Raw genomic sequence first — 27820 nt, forward strand, 5'->3', positions numbered from 1 at the left:
TGTTTTTATTTCTCTTGAGTAAGCACCTCAGAATGTGTCTGCTGGGTAAACCGAGAGGCTGTACCGTTTGCACCCCCTACTGGCAGCACATGAAACTGCAACTTGTCCTCATTCTCCCCAGCGCTTAGTTTGGTAGTTTTTATTTCATTATTTTTTTAACTTTTTTTTTTTTTTTTTAAGAGAGAGAAAGAGAGAGCCAGCACACGCGAGCATGGGGGAGAGAGGCAGAGGAGACAAAATCCCAAGCAGGCTACACTCAGCGCAGAGCCTGACACAGCTCGATCCCACGACCCTGGGATCATGACCTGAGCCGAAATCAAGAGTTGGACACTCAACCAAGCCACCCAAGCACCCCTAGTTTGGCAGGATTAAAAAAAAAATTAAACTCCTGGGGCGCCTGGGTGGCGCAGTCGGTTAAGCGTCCGACTTCAGCCAGGTCACGATCTCGTGGTCCGTGAGTTCGAGCCCCGCGTCAGGCTCTGGGCTGATGGCTCGGAGCCTGGAGCCTGTTTCCGATTCTGTGTTTCCCTCTCTCTCTGCCCCTCCCCCGTTCATGCTCTGTCTCTCTCTGTCCCAAAAATAAATAAAAAACGTTGAAAAAAAAAAAAATTAAAAAAAAAAAAAAAATTAAACTCTTGAGTGGCTCACTTGGTTGGGCGTCCGACTTCGGCCTAGGTCATGATCTTGTCATTCCCGAGCTCCAGCCCCGTGTCGGGCTCTATGCCTGGAGACTGCTTTGGATTCTGTGTTTCCCTTTCCCTCTCTCTACCCCTCCCCCACTCACGTGTGCGCTCCCACGCTCTCTCTCCAAAATAAACATTATAATTTTAAAAAAAATTAACCTTTTATTTTAGTTGTACTAAAAATGTGTATTATACCTTGTGTGGCATTTTCCTACTAATTGGGCATTTTCACGTGCCTTTTATCCGTGTATATTTTGTAGCAAAGTGTCTGTTAGAATCTTTTGTTCATTTTTGGGGGAAGTTATTTGTGTTAGTATTGAGTTTCGAGAGTTCTTTATACATTCTGGTTAAAAGTTCTTTGTTAGATATGTAATTTGCAAATATTTGTTCATGGCCTGTGGCTTGTCTTCCATTCCCTTACCAATTTTTAAAACAGAAGTTTTATATTTTGATAAAGTCCAATTCATCAATTGTTCTCTCATGGATCATTCTTTTGATGTCATATCTAACAATGCTTTGCTTAACTCAAGATGACAAAGATTTCCTTATTTCTTCTAGAAGTTTTAGTGTTTTAGGTTTTAATTTCAGTGTACGATAGATTTGGGGTTAATATTTTTCAAGTTTATTTATATATTTTGAGACAGAGAGAAAGCACGAGTGGGGCAGGGGCAGAGAGAGAGAGGGAGGGAGAAGATCCCAAGCAGACCTTGAACTCACAAACCATGAGATCATGACCTGGGCCGAAGTCAGATGTTTAACCGACTGTGCCCCCCAGGAGCCCCCCAGCTTCATATTAAATCTTGAAATCTGGTAGAGTGAGTCTTCCAGCTTCGGTCTTCTTTTTCAAAATTGTTCTGATATTTTAGTTCTCTTTTGTTCACATGCTTCTGCTCACTGGGCCCCTTTTCACGGTTCCTCTAGGCAAAAAGATGGCAGTTTCTCTGAGTGTTTGCTGTCTATGCAGCAGCAGCAGCAACTCTCACAGCACAGCCCAACAGCGGGTGGCTGGCCTAGGGCCAAAGCCACGGGGAAAAGAGACTGAAAAGTAGAAAACTCACACTTGTGTGGGTCACTGCGCCGAGTTTCAACTACCCTCACCAATCTATCTGCACTCCATAGTTTTTCTTTTAGCATTTTGTCCAGGTTTTTACCTGTAATCAGCAGGAGAGAAAGCCTGTAGGTGGCTTATTCTGTCATGGCCAGCACTGAACTCTTAACACCTTACTTTTCAAAAGGGAGGGGGAAGAAAGAGGAGAGGGCAGAGGAAGGGGGGTTGGCAAGGAGAAAAAAAATCTGTGCTGAAAAAATAAGAGAAAAAGTAACATGTGTTTCTTTAGACACTAATTTTGGGAAACATGTCCATTACATTGTTTTTTAGATATTTTTGTATGTTTAAATTTTTAGATATTTTTGTATGTTTAAATTTTCATAAATTTTGTATGTTTAAATTAAAAAAAAATAGTTTTTTAAAAACCAGTAAATATTGAATATAGACACAAAAATTCTCAACAAAATGTGAACAAATGGAATCCAGCAATGTATTAAAAGGATTATATACCACGACCAAGTGGGATTTATTCCAAGAATGCAAGGTTGGTTTAAAATATAAAATTAATGACTGTAATATACCACATCAAAGGAACCAAAGACAAAAACTACACAATCATCTCAATAGATGCAGAAAAAGCATTTGACAAAATCCAACACCTCTTCATGATAAAAACATTCAACAAATTAGGAACGGAAGTAAACTCTGTCAACCTAATAGATGGCATCTCCAGAAAACCCGCAGTTAACGTCACACTCAACAGCGGAAGACTGACCACGGCCTGCCCGCAATCAGGGATGAGACAACATGGTTCAACAGAAGGCTGCCAAGGTTTTAGCCATTTCTTAGGCAAGAAAATGAAATAGAAGGCATATACACTGGGAAGGAAGAAGTAAAACTATCTCTATTTGCAGAGGGTATGATTTTGCACAAAGAAAATCCTAAGGAATCCTTATAAGAAAACTATTAGATCAAATAAATGGGTTCAGCAAGGTTACAGCAAACAATATACAAATACCAACTGCATTTCTACACACTAGAAATGTATACAACCAGTCTGAGAATAAACTTAAGAAAACAATTACATTTATAATAGCATCAAAAATAGTAAAGAAATGAACAAAGGAAGCACAGAATATTGTTGAAAGAGATTAAAGAAAACTTAAATAAATAGAAATATATCCTCTGTTCATGGACTGGAAGACTTAATATTGTTAAGATGGCAATACTTCCCAAATTGATGTACAGATTAATTGCAGTCCCTATCAAAATTCCAACTACCTTCTACACGGAATTGACAAGCTGACCTTAAAATTCACATGGAAATTTGAGGAACCTTTGGCTATTTATGGAATAGCCAAAACAAGAAGAATAAAGTTGGAGGGCTCCCATTCTCAATTTCAAAACTTAGTACAAAGCTCTGGTAATCAACACGGGGCAGAACCGGCATAGAACACAGATTAATGGGCAGAGCTGAGAGTTCAGAAATAAACCACTCCATTTATGGTCAACTGGTGTTTGATAAGGCTGTCAAGACCACTCAATGGGGAAAGAACAATCTTTTCAACAAACGGTGCTGGGATAACTGGATATCCACATGTGAAAGAATGAATTTGGATCCTACCTCATACCACACACACAAATTAATTAAAAATGAATCAAAGACCTTAATATAAGAGCTAAACCCAGAGAGAAAATCTTCATGGCCTTGCACTTGGCAAAGGACTCTTAAATATGATACCAAAAGTACAAACAACAAGAAAAATAGAAATTGGAGTTCATCAAAATTTTTACTTTTCTGCCTCAAAGGACACTATTAAGAAATCGAAAAGACGAGTGGTGCCTGGGTGGCTCAGTCGGTTAAGCGTCCAACTTCCGCTCACGTTGGGCTCCCCCAAAACGGGTGAATCCCAAGTGCATCGTGCTAAGTGAAAGAAGCCAGACTCCCAAGATTCTGTGGATTGTGAACCCAACGTGAGGCTTGAACTCATGATCCTGAGATCAACTGACTGAGCCACCCAGGCGCCCCCATGAATTTTTTTTTAAGACAGAAAAGACTAAAGAATTTAAAAATCCTATGGGAATAGGAGGAGAAGCTGAAATTTCATGTCATAGGAGGTAACTGAAGGCTTACAGCCCTGTAGGGCATTATGCACTGTGCTAAGCACTGCAGGCAGAGATAAAAAGGACAATCAGCCAACAGTGCAGGAGACGAGCACATTAGGGTGCCATGGGAGCATGGAGTCTGGGAAAGCTCGCAGAATGGGACATGCTAGAGCTGAGTCTGCAAATATTGATGACAAATGACAACAATGAGAGTAAGTGACATTTATCAACTACTATGTGCCAAGACTTGTCCCACGTACTTTGTATGTAGAAGCTTTTAATCCTCAAACAATGCTGTAAGAATTATTGAAAGACAAAAAGGAACTGGGGACAGCTTGGTGTGCAGCCAAGTGCAGAGTTTGGTAAGGCTGGAGCACCAAACTCAAACTAGGAGAAGCACCTGAAGTACGTTAGGACTAAATCCCAGACTCGTGTGTGCCTGTTCAGGAGTGCAGAAATTACCGTGAAGATTATGCACAGATTATGTGCTTTCTTTATATGTCTGCTGTATATGTACGTTCTGGGTATATCCACACGTGTGCACGCACGTATGTAAGATGTAGGTAAAGTTCATGCATTCCGGATATAAGTCCATTCCGTGATTTGTAAATACTTTCTCCGTTCTGGGTGGTCTTTTCATTCTCATGACACTATCCACCCATATACGTATTTATGTACGTTTACATATATGTATTAAATTTATAGGTTACTTAAAAAACATATTTAAGTACACTCCACATGCTATGTGGGGCTTGAACTCACGACCCTAAGATCAAGAGTCACAGGCTCCACAGACTGAGCCAGCTGGGTGCTCCTCATGGGCTGTGTTTTTGAGTAGTTTTAGATTTGTGGAGAAGTTGAGCGGAGAGTAGAGTTCCCACATATGCCCTCATCACCCCCCCTCCAGTTTCCCGTTATCAGCATCTCCCATTCGCGCGGTGCAGCTGGTGCAGCTGATGAGCCAATACTGACACCCCATCAGCCTAAGTGCCTCCCTCACAATGGGGCTCACTTCGTGTCGCAGTTCTACGGGTTTTGACCACACAGGACTTGTATCCACCATTATAGCACCATTCAGAAGCTTCACTGCCCTGGAAATCCTGTCCTGCCCTAGTCATCCCTCCCTGCCCCAGAAGCCCCTGGCAACCACTCATCTTTTTTGTCCCCATAGTTTTCCCTTTTCCAGAGTGTCCTGTAGTTGGAACCATACACTGTGGGGCCTTCTCAGTCTGACTGCGTTCACCTACTTAAGAATGTCTTCAACGATATATTTTGAACTTCTCAATTTTGATGAAGTCCAGGTTAACTGTTTCTTTTGACTGTGCTTTAGTATCGTATAAAAATTCTCATACATCTTTTTAGAAATTTTATGGTTTCAGGTTTTACATTTAGATTTATGACGCTTTGAGTTAATTTTTGCATAATGCAAGATAATGGATTAACAATTTTTAACATACAATATCCAATTTTTTCAGCATCATTTTTTGAAAAGACTCCCTTTCCTTCAATTACTTTTATTCCTTTATCAAAAATCAATTGACCTTGGGGCACCTGGGGGGCTTTGTCAGTTGAGCATCCAACTTGATATTGGCTCAGGTTGTCATCTCGTAGTCATGAGATCGAGCCCCGGGTAGAGCCCTGCGTGGAGCAGGAAGCCTGCTTGAGATTTGCTCTCTGCCCCTCTCCCTTCAAAATAAATAAACATCTTAAAAAATCAATCGACCTTATATACACTTGTGGGCCAATTTCTGATTATTCTGTTGCATTGACCTACTTACGTATCTTAACACCACACTACTTTGATTACTGTGGCTTTATAAAAAGTATTGAAGTTAGGCAATGAAAGTCACATGATTTGAGGGGCGCTTGGGTGGCTCAGTCGGTTAAAGCATCTGACTCCGGCTCAGGTCATGATCTCGTGGTTCATGGGTTCAAGCCCCGCATCGGGCTCTGTGCTGCCAGCTGAGAGCCTGGAACCTGCTTCGGATTCTGTGTCTCCCTCTCTCTCTCTGCCCCTCCCCCGCTCATGCTCTGTCTGTCTCTGTCTCTCAAAAATAAAAACATTAAAAAAAAAGTCACAAGATTTGAACAAAGGTTCAAACTTGACTATTCTCCCTCCTCTGCAGTTCCAAATGAATTTTAGAAGCAGTGTGCCAATCTTTTCAAGAAGTCTGATGGGATTCCGACAGGAATTACACTGAATCTATAATCAATCTGAGAAGAATCAGTCTGAACAATACTGAATCTCCCAGTTTATGAATATGGTATACTCTCTCCATTTATTAAGGTCTTTAATTTCTCAGTCAAGTTTTTTAGTTTTCAGTGCACAAGTCTTATGTATCTTTTTTCAGATTTATCCCAAGCATTTAATACATTTTCTAAAGTTTAATATACTTTTAATATTATTTACTTAAGTAATCTCTATACCCAAAATTGGGCTCAAACCCATGACCCTGAGATGAAGAGTCACACTCTCTTCTGACTGAACCAGCCAGGAACGCCAGCGTTTAATATTTTTTTGATGCTGTTGTAAATGGCATTTCCCCCTAACTCCAACTTCCCATATTTGTTGCCAGTTATCTAGAAATAACGTGACTTATCTTTTGCATATTAATCTTGCACCCTGCAACCTTGCTAAACTCACTAGTTCTAGTAGCTTTCTGTAGATCCCACCCTCCTGAGGGTGACATTGCCCCTCAAGGAACATTTGGCAATGTCTGGAAGCATCTCTGGTTGTGACAAGTGACGTGTATTAATGGTATCTAGGGGATAGAGATAGGGTGCTGCTAAATGTCCAACAATGCACTAGACAATGGCACATCTTCACCCCAACAAGGAATCATCTGTCAATAGTACCAAGGTTGGCAAGTGAATGTGAATGATCGTGTCATCTTCCTAAATAAACTTACTCATTATTTTCAGTCTGGAAGCTTTTTCTTGCTCCAATACGCTGGCTAGAATATCTAGCACGATATGGAACAGAAGCGGTGAGACCTGACAACTTTGGCTTGTTAGGGTCCAGTCTTCCATCATTCTATACACCAGCTGTAGGTTTTTCATAACTGCTTTTATTATGTTGAGGACGTTTCATTTCATTCCTAGTATGCTAGCAGGTTGTTTTTTTTTTAAACCGAAATGGATGTTGGGTTTTATCATGTTTTTTTCTGTGGCTGTTAAGATGATCCATGTAGTCTTTTTAACTGTTAATAGTGTAAATTATATTGATCAATCTCCAAATGCTAAGCTAACTTCGCATTCCTGGGAAAAACCTCACTTAGTCACGATGCAATATTCTTTTCATAGTGTTGGGATTCAACTTGCTAAAAAATGTTTTATTAAGTTTGAGGAAGAACACCTGCTCAAGAGAGTATACACACAAGCAGGGAAGGGCAGAAAGGGAGAGAGAGAATCCCAAGCAGGTTCCACTCTGTCAGCTCAGAGTCCGATGTGGGGCTCAGTCTCACAAATGGTGAGATCACGACCCAGTGCTACAAAGTGTTTTAAGGGGCACCTGGGTGGCTCAGTCAGTTAAGCGTCTGACTCTTGGTTTTGGCTCGGGTCATGTTTGTGAGTTTGAGCCCCGCATCGGCGTCCGCACTGACAGTGCAGAGCCCGCTTGGGATTCCCTCTCCCTCTTTCTGTTACTCCCCGAAGCAGGGGCTCGAAGTCATAAACCGTGAGATCATGACCTGAGCTGAAGTCAGATGCTTAAGCAACTGAGCCACCCAGGAGCTCAGCCACCCAGGAGCTCCTCTGTCATCGTTTCTCTTATTCACGTTATTAATCATTTGTCTGTTCTTTTTCTGGTTCCATATGACCAGGGATTTCTCTATTGTGTTGATCTTCTCAAATAATCAGCTTTTGCTTTCAGTGATTTTCTCTGTTTTTGTTTTCTATTTCATTGGTTTCCACTCTGACATTTATTATTTCCCTTTTAGTACTTGCTTTGGATTTCATTTGCTTATTATTCCTGTTTTTTTTTTTTTTTTTAATGTTTATTTATTTTTGAGACAGGGAGAGACAGAGCATGAAAGGGGGAGGGTCAGAGAGAGGGAGACACAGAATTGAAACAGGCTCCGGGCTCTGAGCTGTCAGCACAGGGGCCCGATGCGGGGCTCGAACTCACGGACCGCGAGATCGTGACCTGAGCCGAAGTCAGCGCTCAACCGACTGAGCCACCCAGGCGCCCCTATTCCTGTTTTTTAAGATGAATGCTGAAATTATTGGTTTGAGACCTATCTTCTAGTCGCGTCTTGGCCACATTCCACAAATTTTAAAATGCTGCACGTTTATTTTCATTCACTTCAAAATTCTAATTTTCCTTCTGATTTCTCCTTTGACCCATGGGTAATTTAGAAATGAGTTATTAGCTTCTAAATATTCAGGTTTTCCAGATATCTATTACTGATGTCTAAATTTCATTGTGGTCATAGAGCATAATTTTTTTTTTTAAGTATTTTGGAGGAGAGTACAAGTGGGGGGCAGGGACAGAGGATCTGAAGTGGGCTCTGAGCTGACAGGCTGACAGCAGCGAGCCCGATGTGAGGCTTGAACTCACAAACTGTGAGATCATGACCTGAGCTGAAGTCAGATGCTCAACCGACTGAGCCACCCAGGTGCCCCAGAACATACTTGTTTTGTAGCCCAGAATATTACCCATTTTGGTAAATGTTCTTCACATATACACTTGAAAATGTATATTTTGCTGGTATCGTGTAAAGTGTTCTACAAATGTCCATTAGGTCAAGTTGGCTGATGGTATCATTCAACTATACCCTTGGTGATTTTCTGGTACTTGTTCTATCATTTATTAAGATAAGGGTATTGAAATCGCCAGCTACAATCTACAACTTAATTTACAGTTGGGTTTTGTTAAAAAAAAAAAAAACAACCTGGTTTTGCTTCATGTATTTTAAAGTTTTATTATTAGATGCAAAACTGTTTAGGGTTATTATGTCTTTTTGATGAATGTACCACTTCATCATTATGACACGATCCTCTTTTTTTAAAGAGTTTTTTTTCTTAATATTTAGTTAGTCTGGGACAGCGCAAGCAGGGAAGGGGCAGAGAGAGGGGGACAGAGGATCCGGAGCGGGCTCTGTGCTGACAAGCTGACAGCAGCGAGCTTGAGGAGGGGCCCGAACTCACAAACCGTGAGATCATGACCTGAACTGAAGTCGGATGCTCAACCGAGTGAGCCACCCAGGAGCCCCAAAAGAGTTCTTTTTTTAATGTTTATTTTTGAGAGACAGAGAGTGAGTGGGGGAGGGGGCCGAGAGAGAGGGAGACACAGAATCGGAAGCAGGCTCCAGGCTCTGAGCTGTCAGCACAGAGCCCGACGCGGGACTCAAACCCACAAACTGTAAGACCCTGACCTGAGCCAAAGTCGGATGCTCAACTGACTGAGACACCCAGGAGCCCCATGAAATGATCCTCTTGATTTCGGACAGTATTCTTTGTTGTGAAATCTACAGAGAAATGGGCTTGCAGATGAAGACATAAATTCAGTTTTAGACACGGGTATGAGGGGAGATGTGGAGCGACAGGTGCCTAAGAGCCCAGGAGGGAAGCGTGGCGCGGAGACAGGTTAACAGTGTTGTTACCCCAGTGCCTGTGCAGTGTCAGTGTATCGAGGTGCTCCGCAAGAATTCCCGAAATAAGCAGTCTGAGCAAACGGTGGTCTCCAGGGCAATTCCATCATCTAGAAATCTCCACCTGATCCTAGGTCACGTGAGGATCAACTCATGGCCTCCAAATTCAAAGGAACCCTCGAACTCTCAGCTTTCCAGTGACTTGTGTCCTAGGGTTACCCCAGCAGCTCTGTTGGATCTTTTCCACGCTGCTCAAACCTCGGCTCTCTCACCTCCCTTCTCCTTTTCCGTAGGCGTTTAGTCTTCCTCGTTCAGTGAGAACAGAAGCCATCAGAGAATCCCTTCACTTGCGACAAACACGTAGCGTTTATCACCTACGCCGTCACCTGTGTCCACGATGCAAAGCGTCTTCTTACGGCCCTACGTTCTGGACGTCCTTCCCCTCCTACCTTCTGGAGGGCTTTCTTCATTATTCCCCTTCCTCTGCACCAGCAAACTTCCTCCGCTGGCTCCCTCCCGCCAGCTTCCAGCAGCTCGAGGGGCTCCCATCTGAAGGCCCCCCACCCCCACTTCTGGAGTCGCCTCCACTCTCCACCCCTCTTCACCCCTCTCGTTTCTTTTTTCCTGCACCTATCGTGACCTGCAGCTTCCACCCCAACAGTCCACCGAAGCCATTCCTGACACCGTCACCAAGGTCACCTCATCGTTGCCAAACCCGGAGGAAATCTTGTGTTTTTCGATTGGACTTTTAAATGGCTTTTTGCCCCTGGAGACGTCTTTCCGTGACTCCCATGACGCAACGCTCCTGCCTGCGGTTTTCTCCCCGCGTCCCTGGCGGCTCCTTGCCCACAGGCTGCTCTGTGCTCTGAATGTTCTAACACCTTCCTGCCCGCCTACGGCTCTGCTCCCTTCGGCTCTTAAGACCGCCAACTGCCAGCGACGAGCCGAGGACGTCCCAGCACCCGTCCCTAGCGAGGCTGCTTTCCTGAGCCCGACCCTCGCGATCCGCCACCAGACAAACGCCCTGGGTGGAAAAGCCACGACGTGGGCGGAATCCTAGCGGCAACACCCCTCGGCCTTGGCCAAGTAACGATACCGTCGGGCATGTTTCCCGTGCCCAGAAACAGGCCGCAGGGCGGGGAGTGACCATGTGGTGCCTTCTTGTCTGAGGTCCCGCAGGAGCGTTAAAACAAGCCACCACAGGGGCGCCCGGGGGGCTCAGCCGGTTAAGCGGCCGACTCGGGCTCAGGTCGTGATCTCACAGTTCGTGAGTTCGAGCCCCGCGTCGGGCTCTGTGCTGACAGCTCGGAGCCTGGAGCCTGCTTCACATTCTGTGTGTGTGTGTGTGTGTCTCTCTCTCTGCCCCTTCCCTGCTCAGTCTCTGTCTCAAAAATCAGTAAACATTTAAAAAAAAAAAAAAAAAAAAAAAGCCACTACGTACAGGCCGGCACGGTGTGAACTAAGCCCCTGAGCCCCGTTCGTCGGGAAACACAATTTTAGTAACTTGAAATCGCAGAGAACTGAGACGCGGATTCCAGGCCGACGATGAACACAGCGGGGGCTGCAACCTTCAACGCCTCCACGAACCAGCCAGGTGACACAAAGAGCCAAGCGGGCCAGGCAAACGCTGGTGTCTTACCTCAGGGGGCAGCTCTGGGTGAGTGGTGACACTCGGGGTCTGGGTCCAAGGCTACCACATCGGATTTTCCTACAGACGCTGGCAAACTGTTGCGTGCGTGTCTGTGTGTGTGTGTGTGTTTAACTTAAGTTTTTCAGTCTTCTGGTAGCAACCACCTCGTTCTTTTAAAAAAAGACACTTACTGTGGACTCCCCGCCACGGCAAGCCGGGAGCGTGCCGGGGGCTCGCCCTCGTACTCACGACACGCCGCGGGAGATTTCCACCTCCAAGAGGCAGAACTGAACGTTGCTCGAACGTTCCCCGACACCCGCCCGCGGCCCGCAAGCCCCTCGCACGCGCCGCGCACCCCCGCGGGACTGCCCACCCAGGGGGCGGCCGCGCTCACTCAAGCCAGAGCGCCCTGCGAAGCAGCCCCCGCAGAAACGACCGCGTGGGAGTGGGGAACCGTCAGGGCCCGGGCCCGCAGCCGCACTACCTGCGCTCGGTCGCCGCGGCCACTGTCACGCGCGTCTGCGCTCCGGTCGGCGAGGCGCCCGAGCCGGACGGTCGCAGGCTCCTCACGAGACCCGCGGCGCCGCGCAGGCGCGCTCTGCCACCGGCGCTCCGCGCGCGCGCCGACGCCCGGCGCGGCGGAAGTGAGGCGCTGGCGTCTTTCCGGGCCGCGACGCGCCCCCCGCGGGCCTACGTCACGGCGTCGGGGCGGAAGATGGTGCGGTTCGGGGCCGGCGGTTGCTGAGCGGACCCGGACGCAGCTGCACCCCGAGCTCCCCGCTCCGGCGCCCGCCGCGGGGCCGTAGCCATGTCGCTGCTGCAGTCTGCGCTGGACTTCCTGGCGGGCCCGGGCTCTCTGGGCGGTGCTGCCGGCCGCGACCAGACCGACTTCGTGGGGCAGACGGTGGAGCTGGGCGAACTGCGGCTGCGGGTGCGGCGGGTCCTGGCCGAGGGTGAGGCCCGGGCCGGGGGGCGCGGGGCCCGGCGCCGGGGGTGAGGGGGGGTCCAGCGTGGGGGCGGACGGGCGCGGGGCCGGCCCGGAGGGGGCGGGGTCAGGCTGAGTCCGGTGCGGGTCGGCCCGGCGCGGCGGGGGATGGGGGAGGATCGCCGCGGGGGGGAGAGGGTGAGGCCGACCCGGAGCGACTGCCGAAGGTGAGTGAGGCCGGGCGTAGGGCCGGGCACTTCCTTGCGGGAGGCGTGGCAGTCAGAGCAGGTGTGGGGCTGGCCTGCGGCCGGAGTTAAGGCCGTGGCAGCGGGTGGTGAGCAGGTGAGGGGCCACAGTGGAGGCAGAAGGAAGGGAACCTACACGAGTCATGGCCCTTCCCTTCACATCTTGGGCCATTGGGCGGGGGGCGGTGGAACAGCACTGGATCTCCGGACATCGGGCCAGCTCCCCTCGATTCTCAGGGTCCTGGGCGTGGGTGCTCGTGCAGCTTGGTGAGGATGGCTGCAGTCCTGACCTCCTTGGATGTTGGCGTAGACGGTGCTGTGACCGTCTGTGACAGCCTAGCTCCCTCCTCTTGCCACCTGAGCTTCACTTTGCCCTGATCTCTGTTTGTGAGTCCGTGTAAACTAGGGCATGCCAGCAGTTGTGAGCTGTATGGAACCTTGCAGGCTGGACTCGTCAGGCACGGAGAGATTTCCGGGCCATTCTTTAGTCATCTTTGTTTCTGCCTGCTGTTTCCAGCTTCCTGATGTCCTTTCTCTTCCTCACACAGAGACTATTGCCAACGTCGATGTGATCCCATTCTCTCTTCTGGATTTTCCTTACATTTTGTCGGGGGCGCCCACAGGGGTATGTCACATTTTGCTAGCTGGGATGCTTAATGGCTAAACACAGTTGTCTTTGGGGCTGGTACGGAAACAGAACGGCATTTCCCTGAATTAACATGGGGCGAGGGAGTGGTACAGGGCGAGAGAGCCGACCTGTCCGGTAGCTCTCCGGACCTCAGGTTCAGCTTGTCACGTGGCCACCCCTACTTCCGTTTATGCTCAGTTTGAGGTAGGAAACCACACCAGCTGACCGTTCACCTTATTCCTAAAGGCCTGAGGGGATGTTCTGGCTGCAGCATCAGCACACGCTGCTTTTCCACGTGGGTAAAAAAAGCAACAGATTTTGGGTGTGATTTGGTAAAAAAAAAAAAGCAAACAAAAAAAACAGCAACCCAAGGTCTTCAGAGGTGAGGCCAGAACCTCTATTAACATTCTGAAGGGTGGTATCTGTTAGAATGAGAGTTTCCTCACATCAATTCATTTATTCTGAAAATACCAGACAATTGTCTTGTTTTTTAAGAAATCCATAGTGGACAGTAGGTGGTTTTTGCTTCCTGGAATTAGACACACCCTCTGATGACAGGACCGCACAGCCCTGGGGGATTGTTGGGACAGGACAGGCAGTGGTGAGGGGTCCAGAGGGCCAAACTGAGGTGAGAGGGGAGAGAATGTGCCCCGGGGTGGGGGTGAGGTTGGGGGAGGGGTAATCAGAGCCGGGAGGTGGGTCTTGTGGAGCAGGAAGCTGTCACCATTTAAGTTGTTTAACACCAGGACGCAGAATAAGGAAATGGGACCAGCCTATGTGGTTGTGCAAAAGAACGCACTCCCTTTGCTATCTAGACAAGTCGGAAGATAAACATAACCAGTACAATTATGAGCTGTAGATTTCCTCTTTATACATTTAACAGCTGGCGTGTAGCCTTTAAAGTTGTGAAGCCTCTTTCGGAACTGAAATGTTGAGAAACTCGTGTCAAGTCTTTCATGTAAAACATCAGCCTTGGAACACGGGAATTCTTGCTGTCCTGTGTAAACGTGGGGAGTTCCAAACTCAGTCCCTTGGGTACAGATGTTGACAACTTCAGACTTATTTAGGGCTCAGAAGATAATAGACATCCTGTATATCCTGTATATTTCTACAGGAGTTGGGAATGTATTTAATAATAATCAAATCAGATGTTTGTACTTAGGTAGGTATCCTCACTGTGGGTGATTAAGTCTTTAAATAGCCCTATATCAGTTCGTGTCAGGTGTTGGCCCAGGTGAATTTACGGTACACCACGTTTTGCTGTCAATGGTTTAGGAAGAAAGCATTGTTTTTTGCATCTGTAATATGAAATGGCTTGTGGACAGAACTTGGAGCCAGATAGCCTCCTAACCTTTCAAAAGTTGGTTTTAAGTTTTCATTTAAAAAAACAACAAAACAAGTTAGTGGGAATAACACCCACGTCAGAGATGCTGAGTCCAGGCAGATTCTAGAATACAATCCTTATGTTCTCCTGTTTTGGATTTTGCACATTCTTGCTTCCTGCGGTTAGAAGAGGTAACGGGGCACCTGGGTGTCTCAGTTGGTTGAGCGTCCAACTCTTGATTTTGACTCTAGGGGCCATGGGATCAAGCCCTGTGTTGGGCTCTGTGCTGAGCGAGGAGCCTGCTTGAGATTGTCTCCCTCCCCTCTCCCCCTCCCCCTTCTCTCCCTCCCTCCCCTCTCCCCCTCCCCCTTCTCTCCCTCCCTCTCCCCCTCCCCCCTCCCTCCCTCCCTCTCTCCCTCCCTCCCTCCCTCCCTCCCTCTCTCCCTCCCTCCCTCCCTCCCTCTCTCCCTCCCTCCCTCCCTCCCTCCCTCTCTCCCTCCCTCTCTCCCTCCCTCTCTCCCTCCCTGCCTCTCTCTCCCCCTCCCTCTCTCCCCTCTGCCCCCCTCTTCCCCCTCTCTCCCGCCCTCTGTCTCCCTCTCTCTCCCTCTCTCTCCCCTGCTCACGTACCTTCTTTTTGCTTTCTCTCTTTCTGTCTCTAAAAATAAAAATTAAAAATTGAATTTAAAAAAGAGAGGTGACAGAAGTGATGGCTACAGCCAAGACAAGGGTTTTGTCATGCAAGGTGAGTCCACCTCTCCCGTGACTGCTTCACTGTGGCTGCACTGCTAGTGAGGTACACGAGGTGGCGTGTGGGCTTCTCTTCTGAAGATGAAACCAGGCCACAGAGCCGCCCCGCCATTTATGCGTAACTAGTCACGTGTGTTTGGTTGGATGTTACGTGAATTTCAGTCAGCATCTGTTTGCTGGAACGCCGTGTGCCACGCGTGGTATCAGTGGTCTTTGATAAACCTAGCGTGGGTCCCTTGTGTTCTCTGGGGTCGGTGCTGGCTTGAGAAGCCGTGAGGGCACAGTGCACGCTCACCGTGGGCCCTCCACTCCTCTGCCTCCTTGTCTGCAGCCGGTGTGGGGACCGGCAGGGCACAGGGACGGTCATGGGGCTGTGCGACAGGACTCTTGCTTGGGGGTGTCGGGAACCACTGAGGTTGGCGTGACGGAGGGAGAGGAGCGCTTGTTGGGTCAGGACACGCTCTACAGGCGTCCACGGCAGAAGACGTTTCCCTCGATCTTAAAAGACGATCAGTGGTCACAGCACGTTCATTTATCGCTCGTCGCTCTTTTCACATAGGAAGCGTGCCTGGTCCCCGAGCCCTGCGGCTTGGTGGCCTTCTTCTAGGTCATCTTCTCCATCGCCCACCACGGCTACTCTCACCCGGGGAGGGGTGCTGAGTGGCCCTCTCTCCAGACACCTGAGAGCACAGAGGGGCCAGGTCTTTGCCGTGAGAGCTTGGGCACTGATGCTAGTATTCAGGGTGGTGTCGTCCGATTTTGTGTCTGATCAGTCGCCCTCTCCCAGCTCCCCTTACCGCACCCTCTTCACCTGCGACTTGGCGACTTGATCATCAGCCCCTCAGCCGTGGTGACGAACACCTAGTGTGGAATAATAATAACCAGCCTAACACTGTTTACGGAGCTCTATTTGGTGGACACCGTGCCTGGTGCTTCACGTGGACTGCGAGCCTGACAGTGGCTGAGCTAAGGCCGGAGTAGCTTCCCAGAGCCTCTGGCCAGTGAGTGGTGGACTTGGGCCTGGGAGCCCCCGGGAGGCTGGCCTCCTTGGCATCTGCTCGAGTGTGTCTGGTCGCCTGCATGTTGGCCCAGGTCAGCCTGTGGGGTGCGTCCTGAAGGGAGAGAGGCGTGGAGGACGTCAAGGTCAAGGAAGCGAGGGCGGTGCACCTGTCTGAGGCAGATGGAAGTGGGCGGGGCTGTGGAGCCAGGGTGGGAGCTGAGTGCCAAGGCCCTTTGCTCCATGCCTCGGGCGTGTGTAATTTCTCCAGTTTCTTTCTGTTGAGGTGCAGGTGGCTGGAGTGGGACATCACGGGGGCGGTCACCGTGGGAGGGGTTACCTTGGGGGGAAGTCACGGTGGAGGGGTCATGAGGTGGGGGGCGCTATTGTGGGAGGAGATCACCCTCCCTGAAGGTCACCGGGGGAGGGGAGGTTGCCTTGGGAAAGGCTGCCGTCTGTCTCTCCGTGGCTCGGCCTGTTCCTCTCTGTGGACTCCTGCCGTCTGCACGGTCACTTCCGCATGGTCACGTACCCCGAAGATGTGTGGTGCCGATGTGAGGATGTGACGTGGGTGACAGGATTCTGTTCCTTTTGTGAAAGTGTTTCTTAGAAACAGTGCTGACAAAACGTGGTGAATCTCCCGGATTGTTCCTCGTGCCGTCGTATCTCTTCCTGGTGCTCACGGTCTTCCCCGCCAGTTCGCCACCTTACGTGGAGGCCTGCCAGACCCCAGTGTCCCCACACCAGCCCTCATGGTGATGGGCAAACACGTGTGGGCTCGTGTGGATTTGCCTTTCTCTGATTTACGAGCCGGTGCGTTTTTCGGTGCTCATTACTTGCTCAGGTTCCCCTTCTGGAATGGTGCGTCGATGTCCTATGCCTATGTTTCTTTTAACTAACGACTTAAATTATCGGCATACAGAAAGATCTCCAGAATGGAACTGCTTTGGTGAAGGCTTACACCCGTGTAGCCAACCACCTGAAGAGATAGAGAACGGCTGAGCGACCCCAGGAAGCCTCTCGTGGCCCCCAGCCCCTTTCCCCGCTTCCAGCCAGCCACCGGCTCCAAGTCCCCTCTCTGCCAGAGTGTCATGCACATGGCGTCACAGCTCGAGTGCCCCCTCTGGGCCAGCTGTGTGGCTCTGAGGTTTGTTTGCTCGCCTGCGGTGTGTTTTCTCAGGTAAAGTGCCCAGGAGGGGGATCTTTGGGTATGGGTTGGATGTAGGATGAACTTTACGTGAACACGGCTAACGCTTTCCAGCAGGGCTGCGCCGATTTGCACTCTGGCCGGCAGGCCCCGGGCTCCCGTCTCCACACCCTCGCCCGTGTTCTTCAACGTCATTTCAGTTCTTTCTGTCTGTTCTCGATGTGCACGCTGGTGCGTGTCCTCGGGTGTGCGTGCCCGTCCTCGGGTGCGCGCGCTGGTGCCCGTCCTCAGCGCGCTGGTGCGTGTCCTCGGGTGTGCGTGCCCGTCCTCGGCTGTGCATACGCTGGTGCCCGTCCTCCGGTGTGTGCGCGCTGGTGCTTGTCCTCGGATGTGCGTGCCCGTCCTCGGCTCTGCGCGCACTGGTGTGTGTCCACAGGTGTGTGCACTGGTGTCTACTTGGCACGGGATTTACATTTACCTGATGATAGTGTGAACACTTTTCTCCTGCTTGTTAACCAGTCACATATCTGTGTGTGTGTGTGTGTGTGTGTGTGTGTGTGTGTGTGTGTGTGTGTGAAATGCCTAAGTCTTGTCCATTTCCCCTTGGGCTGGAGTTGTGGGAGCTTTTTATTCCAGATGCAAGTCGTGCATTTTATATAACAGACATGCGTGTGCGTATGTGGGGAGGAGGAGGGAAGCCACGGATGGGGTCGCTGCCGTCCCTGGCCAGCCTGCCTTCGAGGGGCGAGGGTCTGGCCCCGACAGTTGAGGTACCTGTGCCTGTCTCCCAATTCCAGAACATACTCAGAATGAATGCATACAGCAGCGTCTTAGCAATGCCTGCCCTTTCGTTTCTCGAGATGTTTTATTCAGCAGTAATATTTTTATGTAAACTTGCAATTTTGAGAAAAGTGTGGGTTTATTTATTTGTAGTTTTAGGAAATGGCACCAGCATATTTTGCCCATTTCCCTCAGTGGTAACAACTTGAAAAACTAGTCAGTGTCTCGACCAGCATCTTGACGTCAGTAGAGTCAAAAACACAGAAGTTTCCATCCCCTTAAAACCTACGTTCTTAACGCCGGGAGCCACTAATCAGGTCTCTGTCTCTACAGTTTTACCATTGTGTGTGTATCCTTTTGGAATTGGCCCTTTTCGCTATTAGTGTCTGGAAATCCACCCAGGTGGTTGTGTCCGTGATCTCATTTTCATTGGTGAAGAGTATTCGTGGTGTGGGTGGCTCCATCTCTTCAGCCGTTCACCCGCTGAAGGACGTCTGGGTTGTTTCCAGGTGTTTTTTGGCTGTTAGAAATAAAGCTGCTATAAGCACTTGTGTTCAGGTTCTCATTTTTCTGGAGTGAGTGGCTGAGAGTGCAGATGACCGACTTGTGCGGTAGCTGCAGGCCTTGTTGTCTAGACCTGCCGGCCTGTTTGCAGAGCGGCTGTGTCCTCTCACACTTCGGACCAGCGGCAGACGAGTGTGGTGGTCTGCTCAGGCCGCCATGGCGCAGTAGCACAGTTTCAAGGCATAAACGACAAGAATTTGTGTTTTCGGTTCTGGAGGCTCCTGTCCCAGATCATGGCACTGGCAGCGTCGGTTTCCCGGGCAGCCTGTCCCCTTGGCTGGCGGACGGCACCTTGTCTGTGCACGTGGGTGGAGAGGGACCCCGGTCCTGCTGGGTCAGGGCCCCACTACGATGACCTCACTTCTTTAATTGCCTCCCTGAACGCCCTGTCTGCTGATCCAGTGACACTGGGAGCTAGGGCTCAACGTGAGGAGTCTGTGGCCACAAAGAGTCACCCAGTGTCTCCGTGGCCTTGCCAATGTTTTGTGCTGTGTTCTGATTCGATCGTTCGAGCAGGTGTGTACCGATAGCTTATTGTGCCTGCAGGTGCACCTTCCTGGAGGATGACCATGCACCTGCATGGGCGGAATGTCTCTGTGTGTCTTTTGCTTATTTTATTTTATTATTTAAAAAATTAAAAATTTTTTTTTTAATTTACATCCAAGTTAGTTAGCATATAGTGCGACATTGATTTCAGGAGTAGATTCCAGTGATTCATCCCCTACATATAACACCCAGTGCTCATCCCAGCAAGTGCCCTCCTTAATGCCCATCCCCCATTTAGCCCATCCCCCCACCCACAGCCCCTCCAGCAACTCTCAGTTTGTTCTCCATATTTATGAGTCTCTTCTGTTTTGTTCCCCTCCGTGTTTTTATATGATTTTTGCTTCCCTTCCCTTATGTTCATCTGTTTTGGCTCTTAAAGTCCTCATATGAGTGAAGTCACTATTTGTGTCTTTCTCTAATTTCACTTAGCATAATACCCTCCCGTTCCATCCACGTAGTTGCAAATGGCAAGATTTCATTCTTTTTGATTGCCGAGCAATAGTCCATCGTATATATATATATATACCACATCTTCTTTATCCCTTCATCCATCGATGGACGTTTGGGCTCTTTCTATACTTTGGCTATTGTTGGTAGTGCTGCTATAAACCTTGGGGTGCATGTGTCCCTTCGGAACAGCATCCCTGTATCCCTTGGATAAATACCTTGTAGTGCAATGGCTGCATCGTAGGGTGTCTGCTCACAGCTCTTAGTGTCATGATGTAATTTTCCACCGTGGGGAGCTAGAAGAAGCTAAGCAAATGAAACCTAAAAACAAGAGAATTACAGGGATTTTCAAAGGTTTAATCAACTCTTACTTAGTCACAGTGTATTCATATATCGTTGGGTTTGATATGCTGAAATTTTACCTTATGCAGAATTAAAAATTTGTTGGGACGTCTGGGTGGCTCAGTTGGTTAAGCCTCTGACTTTAGCTCAGGTCACGATCTCCTGGTTTGTGAGTTCGAGCCCCACGTCGGGCTCTGCGCTGTCAGCACGGAGCCCACTTTGGATTCTCTGTCCCCTTGTCTGCCCCTTCCTGCTCGCTTACCCCCCCCCCCCCCCAATAAATAAACATTTAAAAAAAGGACTTTTTGTGTTCGTGTGATATTGGATGTACTTTAAAGTCGTTTCGGGGCATTAAGGCAGTGCTGGCCTTCTGTTCTGGGGGTAGTTGCTCCTGTTAATTTTTCCTTTCTTGCTCTCACTCTCTCGGTGATCAGTTTATCTAGAATTTATCAGTTTCATTTTCTTGTTTTCAGAGGATGTTGGCTTTCAGAAGCTTTGGTGTTGTTGATTTTCTCCATTCTTTCCCTCACTCATCTCTGTTCCTGTGTTGATTTCCTTCCTGTCCCCAAAGCGGGATATTTAAAAGACAGCGTCATGTAAATGAGGGTCGTTTCTGCAGCAAATTGCTGGCCACAAGCCCGGTTTGTATTTCACTTAGGGAACGTATTTTTGAAGCTTAATGTCAAGGGAAGTCAGAGCACTGAACTGACCTGTACGTCTTTCTAATTTTCAGGAGGGTTTGCGTTTGTGTATGAGGCTCAAGACCTGGGAAGTGGCAGAGAGTACGCCTTGAAGGTAACGAGGGCGGCACTTGTGTGGGGTTTGGGCCATTTTAAGTAGATCTCTAAGTTTCCGGAGAGTCATCCCTAGTATTTAGTTTGCTTTTTTTTTTTTTAAACAGTCTGTCCTGTTTTTTCCCTCTGAGGGCGAGGCCATCAGCAGTTGCAGAACACTTTAAGCTGTGGCTTCCGACTTTGTGGCGAGGAGCGACCCCAGTGCCGACTGCCAGAAGGAGGGTTCCGCAGATAGCAGGGGGTTGAAAGTCACTGCTGTGAACTCTGTGTCCACAGCTTGGGGGGCGGGGGCCTCCCGGGGCCGTGCAGGTTCTGGTGCCAGGGCTGCTGCTGAGGGGCTGCCTGACTTTGGAGGTTCGGAACAGAGGCCCGCTTCTCTGCCGGCGTCTTCTCCCATTTTCCTTGATTTTCTAACTTTGCTGTAGCCTCTTTGGAGAAAGCCTCCTATTTTTCATTTTTCTGGTGTCCTTGGGTCACAAAAGACCATTTTCAAGGGTCTTAACCTTCTGTCAAATTTTTACACGGGCCAGATGTTAAAATACAGGTAAGCAGGTTAAGCTTTTAGATGCGTTGTATTTATTCTTCTGGGTGTAGAATAGAAAGGTAAACACTCCTTAATCTTTGTGTTTATTTCCCGATACAGAGGTTATTGTCTAACGAAGAGGAAAAGAACAGAGCCATCATTCAGGAAGTTTGTTTCATGGTATCCTTTTCCCGGGACGAGAGCACGTGCGGTCACGTGGGGAGGCCTGCGTCGAGCTGCGGCCGCCCGCCGCCGCCGGGCCGCTCTCTGGCTCTTTCGGACACGCTAAAATTGGCCTTCCGCCTTCACTGGACCTGTCTGTAGAGTATTGGTAGGAGAAGGTTTCCTTCCTCCTCCTTCGCTCCCAGGGTAACAGTCAGAGGTTCAGTAGCTTTGCGGCCCGGGAGGTCTCCGTGCTCACGCAGGATTTGCTTCCTGCTCTCCGCCCTTCTGTCTTCCCCTTAGTGAGCGTGGCGTGCCCCGCTGCTCCGGCTCTTGCCAGGACCCTTGCTGGGCCCGGTTCTAGTGGGCCTCCGTGTCCCTCCTGGTCAGCAGCCCCTCTGTCCCTCACCCTGCCCCCGGCAGTCAGGCTGTCGGGTTTCTGTGCACGGCTCGTGGGTCTGTGGCGCTTCTCTGGCGGGCTCTCAGCTCTGGCACACGTTCTCCCTCAGCTGGGCTCTTGCCCTCTGCTGTCAGAATGTGTTCTCTTTTCTCTCTCGAAGCTCTGTGTACCGTGAGCCTGCGGGCTCTCGCCTTGCAGAGGTTTGGCGGGCTCATTCACACCCGTGGCGTCCCGCACCCGCATGTGCCCTCTGTCTGCTGTCCTGCCTGGCCCGTGGTCAGGTGCGTGTGGCCAGCGTGGTGGCGGTTTTCACCCCCACCTTCCCTCTCCGTTCCCTCCTCCCTGCCGCCTGCCTTACACCCCCCCCCCCCCCCCACCACTGCCCTCCGTCTTTCTGCTCCGATGTGCTGGGACTGTAAGGTAATTTCATTCCACACTTTGACTTTAGTGTCTTAATGTCACATGTATATTTGTTTTTAAACGTGCAGACTTACGCATTCTCCTTTAACAAGACACCTGCAGAAAAAACTTTCTGGCCACCCCAATATTGTCCAGTTTTGTTCTGCAGCATCCATAGGGAAGGAGGAGTCGGACACGGGGCAGGCCGAGTTCCTGCTGCTCACCGAGCTCTGCAAAGGTAACGTTTCCTTGGAGTCTGGACCACAGTATTGTCACGTGGTTGAGCGGTCAGGTGTAACGGACAGGGTGGGGTTGCGGCCGTGGCCTTTGAGGGCACGTGACCTGCTAGGTCAAGCACTCCCCGTGTTCTTAGACTCCTGAGTTCCGTCACAGGAGTAGGAGGGACCCAGGCGCCTTCCAGAGAGCTGTAGGGGCAGAGTGGCCGTGTGACTGTGTGTGGATGGTGCCAAGGGAGCGCGGGCGAGGGGCGTGCCTGATCCCCCAGGCAGGGCGCAGTCTCTCTGCCCTGGGGAGGGTCAGGGCTCACGCCCTCGTGGGGCGTCTGCTCTGTGGGTGAGGCGGCAGTGAGCCCGGCGAGTGCCTGCCCGCTGGAGCTCACGGTCTTGATGTGCGACGCCAGACGGCACAAGTTGTCCGACAAGAGTGGAGGCGGGACTCGTGGGGCCGGGTGGGTGCAGACGCCTGGCCAGGACTGTCCGGAGCCAGAGGCGGGAGCCATCGGCCGTCGTAAGCCGGGTGCGCTTTCCTGTTGGTCACCGCTAGTGTGTGCTGGGAGACGAGAGGCCTCAGCCCCGTGGCCACAGGCCAAGGGGAGCAAGCGGCCCAGCCGAGCGCCGTGCCCACGAGAGGAGTGCCGAGAGGAGCGCTCACAGAAGGGAGCGGCGGGGGCTGTGAGCGTAGGCGCGGGGAGGAGTGGTGATGCAAGAGGAGAACGCGGGCGCTGTAGGTGGTGTGAGGGCAGAGGCGGTGAGCGCGGTGTGCACGGCCAGCAGTGGCCAGGAGCCAGGGTGAGGAACCATCCAGGGGCAGGACGTCCCTGTTCAAGCGTAGGGGAGTGAGGTTTTCCTAAAAGTGGGGGTTTGCGACACGTACTTCTCTTTTCTGAGAAAAGCTTCCTGCGTCGGGCATCTTCTCGCGCCCAAACACCTACTTGTTCTCTCCTGAAGGCTCTGCGGGGCCTCCTGGGTCCATCCCGCAACGTCCCCGACCAGCACCCTCTTTGTGACGCATACCGTTTCTTGACCACAGATGTTGGCGCACGGAGCTGCTGCGAGCTTGGCGATCCTGTGGTCGGGGTTGTGGGGTAGGGGGTGCCACGTGGAACCCCCAGTCAGTACGCGTGAGGCTGCACGCAGCTTCCCTCTGCCCCGGGGGCCCCGCTGCTGATGCTGGCCGTGCCTCGTCCTGCGTTCCTCAGCTGGCACGTCTGGTTCGCTCACCGAGTCCTTGTTCATCTTCAGGGCGCTCGGTGCTTCTGGGTCACTTTCATGCTGCGTTTTAGAAGGCTGTGGGTTCACCAGCGCCAGCGTCCCTCCCATGAGAGGCAGCAGGTGTGGGGCCTGGTGGTGGCGGCAGCGTGGTTCCACGACGGGGCAGACCCACAGAGTGCAGCCCTCGGTGTGGTGCTGCGTGGGCCGCCAGCCTGGGAGCAGTGTGAGAGGCTGGGGGTGCTTGTGGGGGGGGGCGGAGGGCGGAGGGCGGAGGGGATCTCAGGGAGGGGTGTGGGCGCCAGCCCCACTGAAGGAGGGCCTGGATGCGTGCTCACCGAGCCCCCACCCATCGCCGGTCCTCGCGCCCCACGCTCGTCCTCCACTGCGTCCTCTCCAGCTGTCCTGCCACCTTGGGGATTGTTACTTTTAAAAAGTTTCCTTTAAATTCTCGCTGGACCCAGAGGCCAGTGAACTGTGAACTGACGTTGTGACAACCTCCCCCCCCCCACCCCCCACCCCGTCCCCACCGCCACAGGCTGGCTCATTCCCATAACTCCAGGCAGCTTGGTGGTCAACGTGTCACCCTTGCTTTGGACCCTCTGCGATGCCTCGTGGGGCCCGTGCCCTGCCTGCCCTGTCTGCATCACAGGGAGGGCACCCCATCCCTCCTGAGGGTGCGGGTGCAAGGCTGGGAGGCAGGTGTGGCTGGGGGAGAGGGGAATGCTGGGGTGGTCTGGTGGAGTGAGGGCCAGGTGGGCTGGTGTGCAGGTCTGGAAAGAGGGCAGATCCTTGCAGAGCCACAGCAGAGGTGGCCCTGGCGGGGCAGGGTCAGACGTGTGGGGAACCGTGGCTGGATCACCAGAGTGGAGGCTCCACGGCAGATGGGTCAGTGGGCAAGAACGTGCGGGTCCTGAGCCGTGTTTCCCTGTTCTGAAAGTTGCAAAGGTGATGCAGTTATGAAAGAAATCCAAACCCCTTGGGAGTGTACGAAGTCCACACTGTTCTCCCCAGGCGCTATGCCTGTTCAGAGCAGCTAGAATCTAGTTCATGTTGAAAATCGTGTCTGGGGGCGCCTGGGTGGCGCAGTCGGTTGAGCGTCCGACTTCAGCCAGGTCACGATCTCGCGGTCCGTGAGTTCGAGCCCCGCGTCGGGCTCTGGGCTGATGGCTCAGAGCCTGGAGCCTGTTTCCGATTCTGTGTCTCCCTCTCTCTGCCCCTCCCCCGTTCATGCTCTGTCTGTCTCTCTCTGTCCCAAAAATAAATAAAAAATGTTAAAAAAAAAAAAAAAAAAAAAAGAAAATCGTGTCTGTTGGCACTACCGTACGCAGGCACAGGGGTTCAGTGACTCAAGCAGATAAAGCAGATAGACCCTAACCAAAGTCCTCAGTGATGGTTGGGTAGTCCCGTGCGAAACTGAGGAAAGAGGCCAGGGAAAGGGTGTGATGGCGCAGACCGGGAGCTGAAGGAGGTGAGACAGGAAAAGCGTCCCAGCTGAGGGTGCAGCATGTGCGAAGGTCCTGGGGCAGGACGGAAAGGAGGCATGTGGCTGGAGGGGAGTCTGTGTGGGGATGTCACAAGAGATAAGGCCTCTGGGGTGGTAACCACCTTGCTTCTGCTTCAACAGTGTGCCGGCAAACTGAAGGGGCTGCAAGGCTGAGAGACAGCCTGGGGCCTGGAGCAGGGAGGGAGCGGTGCAGGGCCCAGGAGAGGGTGGGCTTCCGGAAGAGGCTCCAGGGAGGGGGCCGCAGGTGGGAATGGGGTTGTAGGGGTAGGGTACGAGGCGTGTGGTGTGTGGGCAGCTTGTGGAGGCAGGCGCCGGAGGCAGGAACGTGGGTGCTCCGTGCGGGGCGGGGAGGAGATGGCCTGTGCTCACAGAGAAAGCTCTCGCCCCGCGTACGACGGAGCCGGCTGGCCCCGCCCGGGAGTTTCCCGGCTTCACTGCGCGGGGTCCAAGGACTGCAGGTGTCTGGGCTACAGAGACGGGGAGGAGCGGCCCAGGGAGGGCTGCGTCCGGGACTGGGGTGCGGCCCAGTACCTCGTGCCTGCCTGTGGCCTCCCCCTCCCCCCGTCCACGCGCAGTCTGTGCGTTTACTGGGACGTGGTGCTCACAGACAGGTGACCTGTTGCCTGAGGAGGCGGGGTGGCCGCTTCGCTAGATGTGGTTGAGAGAGCTCCGCGTGCACGTTTGGGGCCGTTCCTCTTGTAGCTGCCGCCCTGCGCCCGGCTGCGTGGGGTACGCGGTCCGTGGTGAATTTGGGGGCTGCCTTGTACCGCGCGCACCGCTGGCCGTTGTTCCACGTGGCCGCGGCCGGCGGTGTTCCCACGGAGGCTCTGTAAGTTCGTCGCATCCCGGTGGCGGTCCCTGCACCTCACGTCCCTCCGCGGGGTTTCCCGGGTGTCCGGGCCCTAGCGGCGGACGCTCACCCGCGAGTGCCGCGGTGGGCTCCGGGAGGGCCGCCCGGGGCGGGTGTAGCATTTCTGGCTCCATGGTGATGTGAATTTAATTGTCTCTTTTAGGGCAGCTGGTGGAATTTTTAAAGAAAATTGAATCTAGAGGTCCGCTCTCGTGCGATACTGTTCTGAAGATATTCTATCAGACGTGCAGAGCCGTGCAGCACATGCACAGACAAAAGCCGCCCATCATCCATAGAGACCTCAAGGTACCGCCTCCGGTCCGTCTCGCGGGCCTGCCCCGCTGCCCCCGGTCAGGATGGCCAGCTTGCCAGCAGTGAAGTGTGCGATGGCTTTTCCAGAGAAGAAGGAGCTTCTTAATGCCAAACTGGGTTGCTGGAAGTTTCTCCCCTGAAGCGGCGCCGAGCCCTCTCTCTGTATCATTTGGCTTTGTGGCCTCCTGCGGCCTGGTCCTGTGGCTTCATGCCACCTGCTTGGCCATCACGCCCCCTGCCGGCCCTTCGGCCGGCCCGGGGATGCTCTCGACTGAGGCTCCCTCCCTTCCGTCCGCCCCCAGGAGCGGGGAGGAGGCCGCCGCCCCTCGGGGTCGTCCGTGCCCTCGCCCTGTGGTCATCCGTCCCGGCGTGACACCACAGGGCTCGCTGTCCCGCAGCAACCAGTGCCGCCGAGGGACCACAAGGAGTGCGCACGTGCCTTGGCAGGGCACCGTGGGGCTGCGGTACTCGCAGCCGCCCGCCTGCTGGGGACGAGGGGCACCGCGGTCCTGACTCTCCCTTTTCCTGGTGATTCGTGAAATAGACGGTTTTTGCTGTGTTTGTAGTCAGTGCCTTATTCTTCGGTTAACTTGCTTTTTGCTTTTTTTCCTGTTTTCTTGTCCATCAGGTTGTTCGTTAGCAGGAGCTCCTCCCTCTGTTCTTACGGCGGCCTTTTTCATGTTGTCTGTGCTGCGAATGCCTTCTCCTGGTTAATGGCCTAGTTTCTATTTCCCCTGTTGTGTCTTTGGGAAACTCAAGACTTTGTGAGATTTGCCTGACGTCCACGAAGCTCACACCCTGACTCCGACCGCTTCTTGGGGGAGCGGTGGCCCCCGCTGTGTCCTACTTGCTGGCACAGGTTGTTTTTGCCGGAGAACCTTACAGTCCCTTAGTGTTCTCTCTTGTCTGGTCTGTGGCCAGCTTTCAGGTATGAGGAAAGCGTGCCTCCGACCCGGCTGGTCTGGGACAGCGCCCTCTCCTCCTCAGGGCCGTGTGCCCAGGGAGGCCCTGGCGCCCTGTCTGTGCAGTGATGTCTCTGTTTAGATTTGACCTTGGGTGAGCCTGACCTTTTCCTTTCGTCCCTCAGCCCGAGTGGTCGGCACGTGCGCCCCCGTTACAGAAGGTCTGTGAGGTGGGGGCCACCGCCTTAGACCCCGCTCACAGGGCTGCAGGGGTGTGTCTGGAGGGGCCTGGGCCGCGGCTGCCCTGCACACCAGCCGGCCCTTCCCTGCTGTCTGCATGGGCCTTCCTCAGTTGACTGGGGGCTGGTGGATTGTTTCGTGGCGTCAAGACCCATGCTTTGTGTGTTAATGCGGGTGCTTGTGTGTCCGTAGTCTTTTTAAGGGAAGGGATATCTAGAAGGGTAGAATCAGTAAAGGATCAGCGCTTGTGAGCTTAGCCCGGGTTGGACGTCCCTTGTCTTCTCAGCGCCCTCTGTTCGCCCAGTGCTGGGACCCCCTGCAGGTGTCCCTGTGGCCAGTGCGTGGACCTCACCGTGTGGCGCCCTGCGGAGGGGCAGGCGGGACACGGGGGATGGCAGAGACCACGGGGACGCGTGTCCTTCTTGTTCTGCTCCTGTGCGTGGCTCCTTCCAAGCCTGCGGGCTGTGGAGTGTAGCCGGTGTCGGGCTGTTTGCTCGCGTTAGGGTTTGCGGGTCCGTCCGTCTCGTGTGGGG

At 52.0% G+C, this 27820-nt stretch overlaps 2 protein-coding genes across 11 annotated transcripts in view; one reads left to right on the forward strand and one right to left on the reverse strand.

The window, feature by feature from the left end:
• Nucleotides 1–11652, reverse strand: part of TMEM175 (transmembrane protein 175) — a 28034-nt gene extending 16382 nt beyond the window's left edge. Inside the window, exon 1 of one of the 4 annotated variants that reach the window (XM_042937159.1) lies at nt 11543–11652. The gene's annotated coding sequence lies outside the window, so the exon portion shown is untranslated. Of the gene's footprint in view, nt 1–11067; nt 11398–11452; nt 11506–11542 lie in introns of those variants that run through there. The other 3 variants (XM_042937162.1, XM_042937161.1, XM_042937160.1) reach the window with 3 other exon arrangements.
• A 98-nt stretch (nt 11653–11750) lies between these two features.
• Nucleotides 11751–27820, forward strand: part of GAK (cyclin G associated kinase) — a 53646-nt gene continuing 37576 nt past the window's right edge. Inside the window, exons 1-6 of one of the 7 annotated variants that reach the window (XM_042937168.1) lie at nt 11929–12011; nt 12777–12853; nt 20484–20545; nt 21188–21247; nt 22152–22266; nt 25997–26139. In XM_042937168.1, coding sequence (XP_042793102.1) covers nt 21245–21247; nt 22152–22266; nt 25997–26139 — 261 coding nt within the window. In that variant the 5' untranslated portion in view covers nt 11929–12011; nt 12777–12853; nt 20484–20545; nt 21188–21244. Of the gene's footprint in view, nt 12012–12140; nt 12211–12776; nt 12854–20381; nt 20392–20483; nt 20546–21187; nt 21248–21404; nt 21911–22117; nt 22267–25996; nt 26140–27820 lie in introns of those variants that run through there. The other 6 variants (XM_042937164.1, XM_042937165.1, XM_042937163.1 and 3 more) reach the window with 6 other exon arrangements.

Source organism: Panthera leo, chromosome B1 (genome assembly GCF_018350215.1).
Source record: "Panthera leo isolate Ple1 chromosome B1, P.leo_Ple1_pat1.1, whole genome shotgun sequence".
NCBI lineage: Eukaryota > Metazoa > Chordata > Mammalia > Carnivora > Felidae > Panthera > Panthera leo.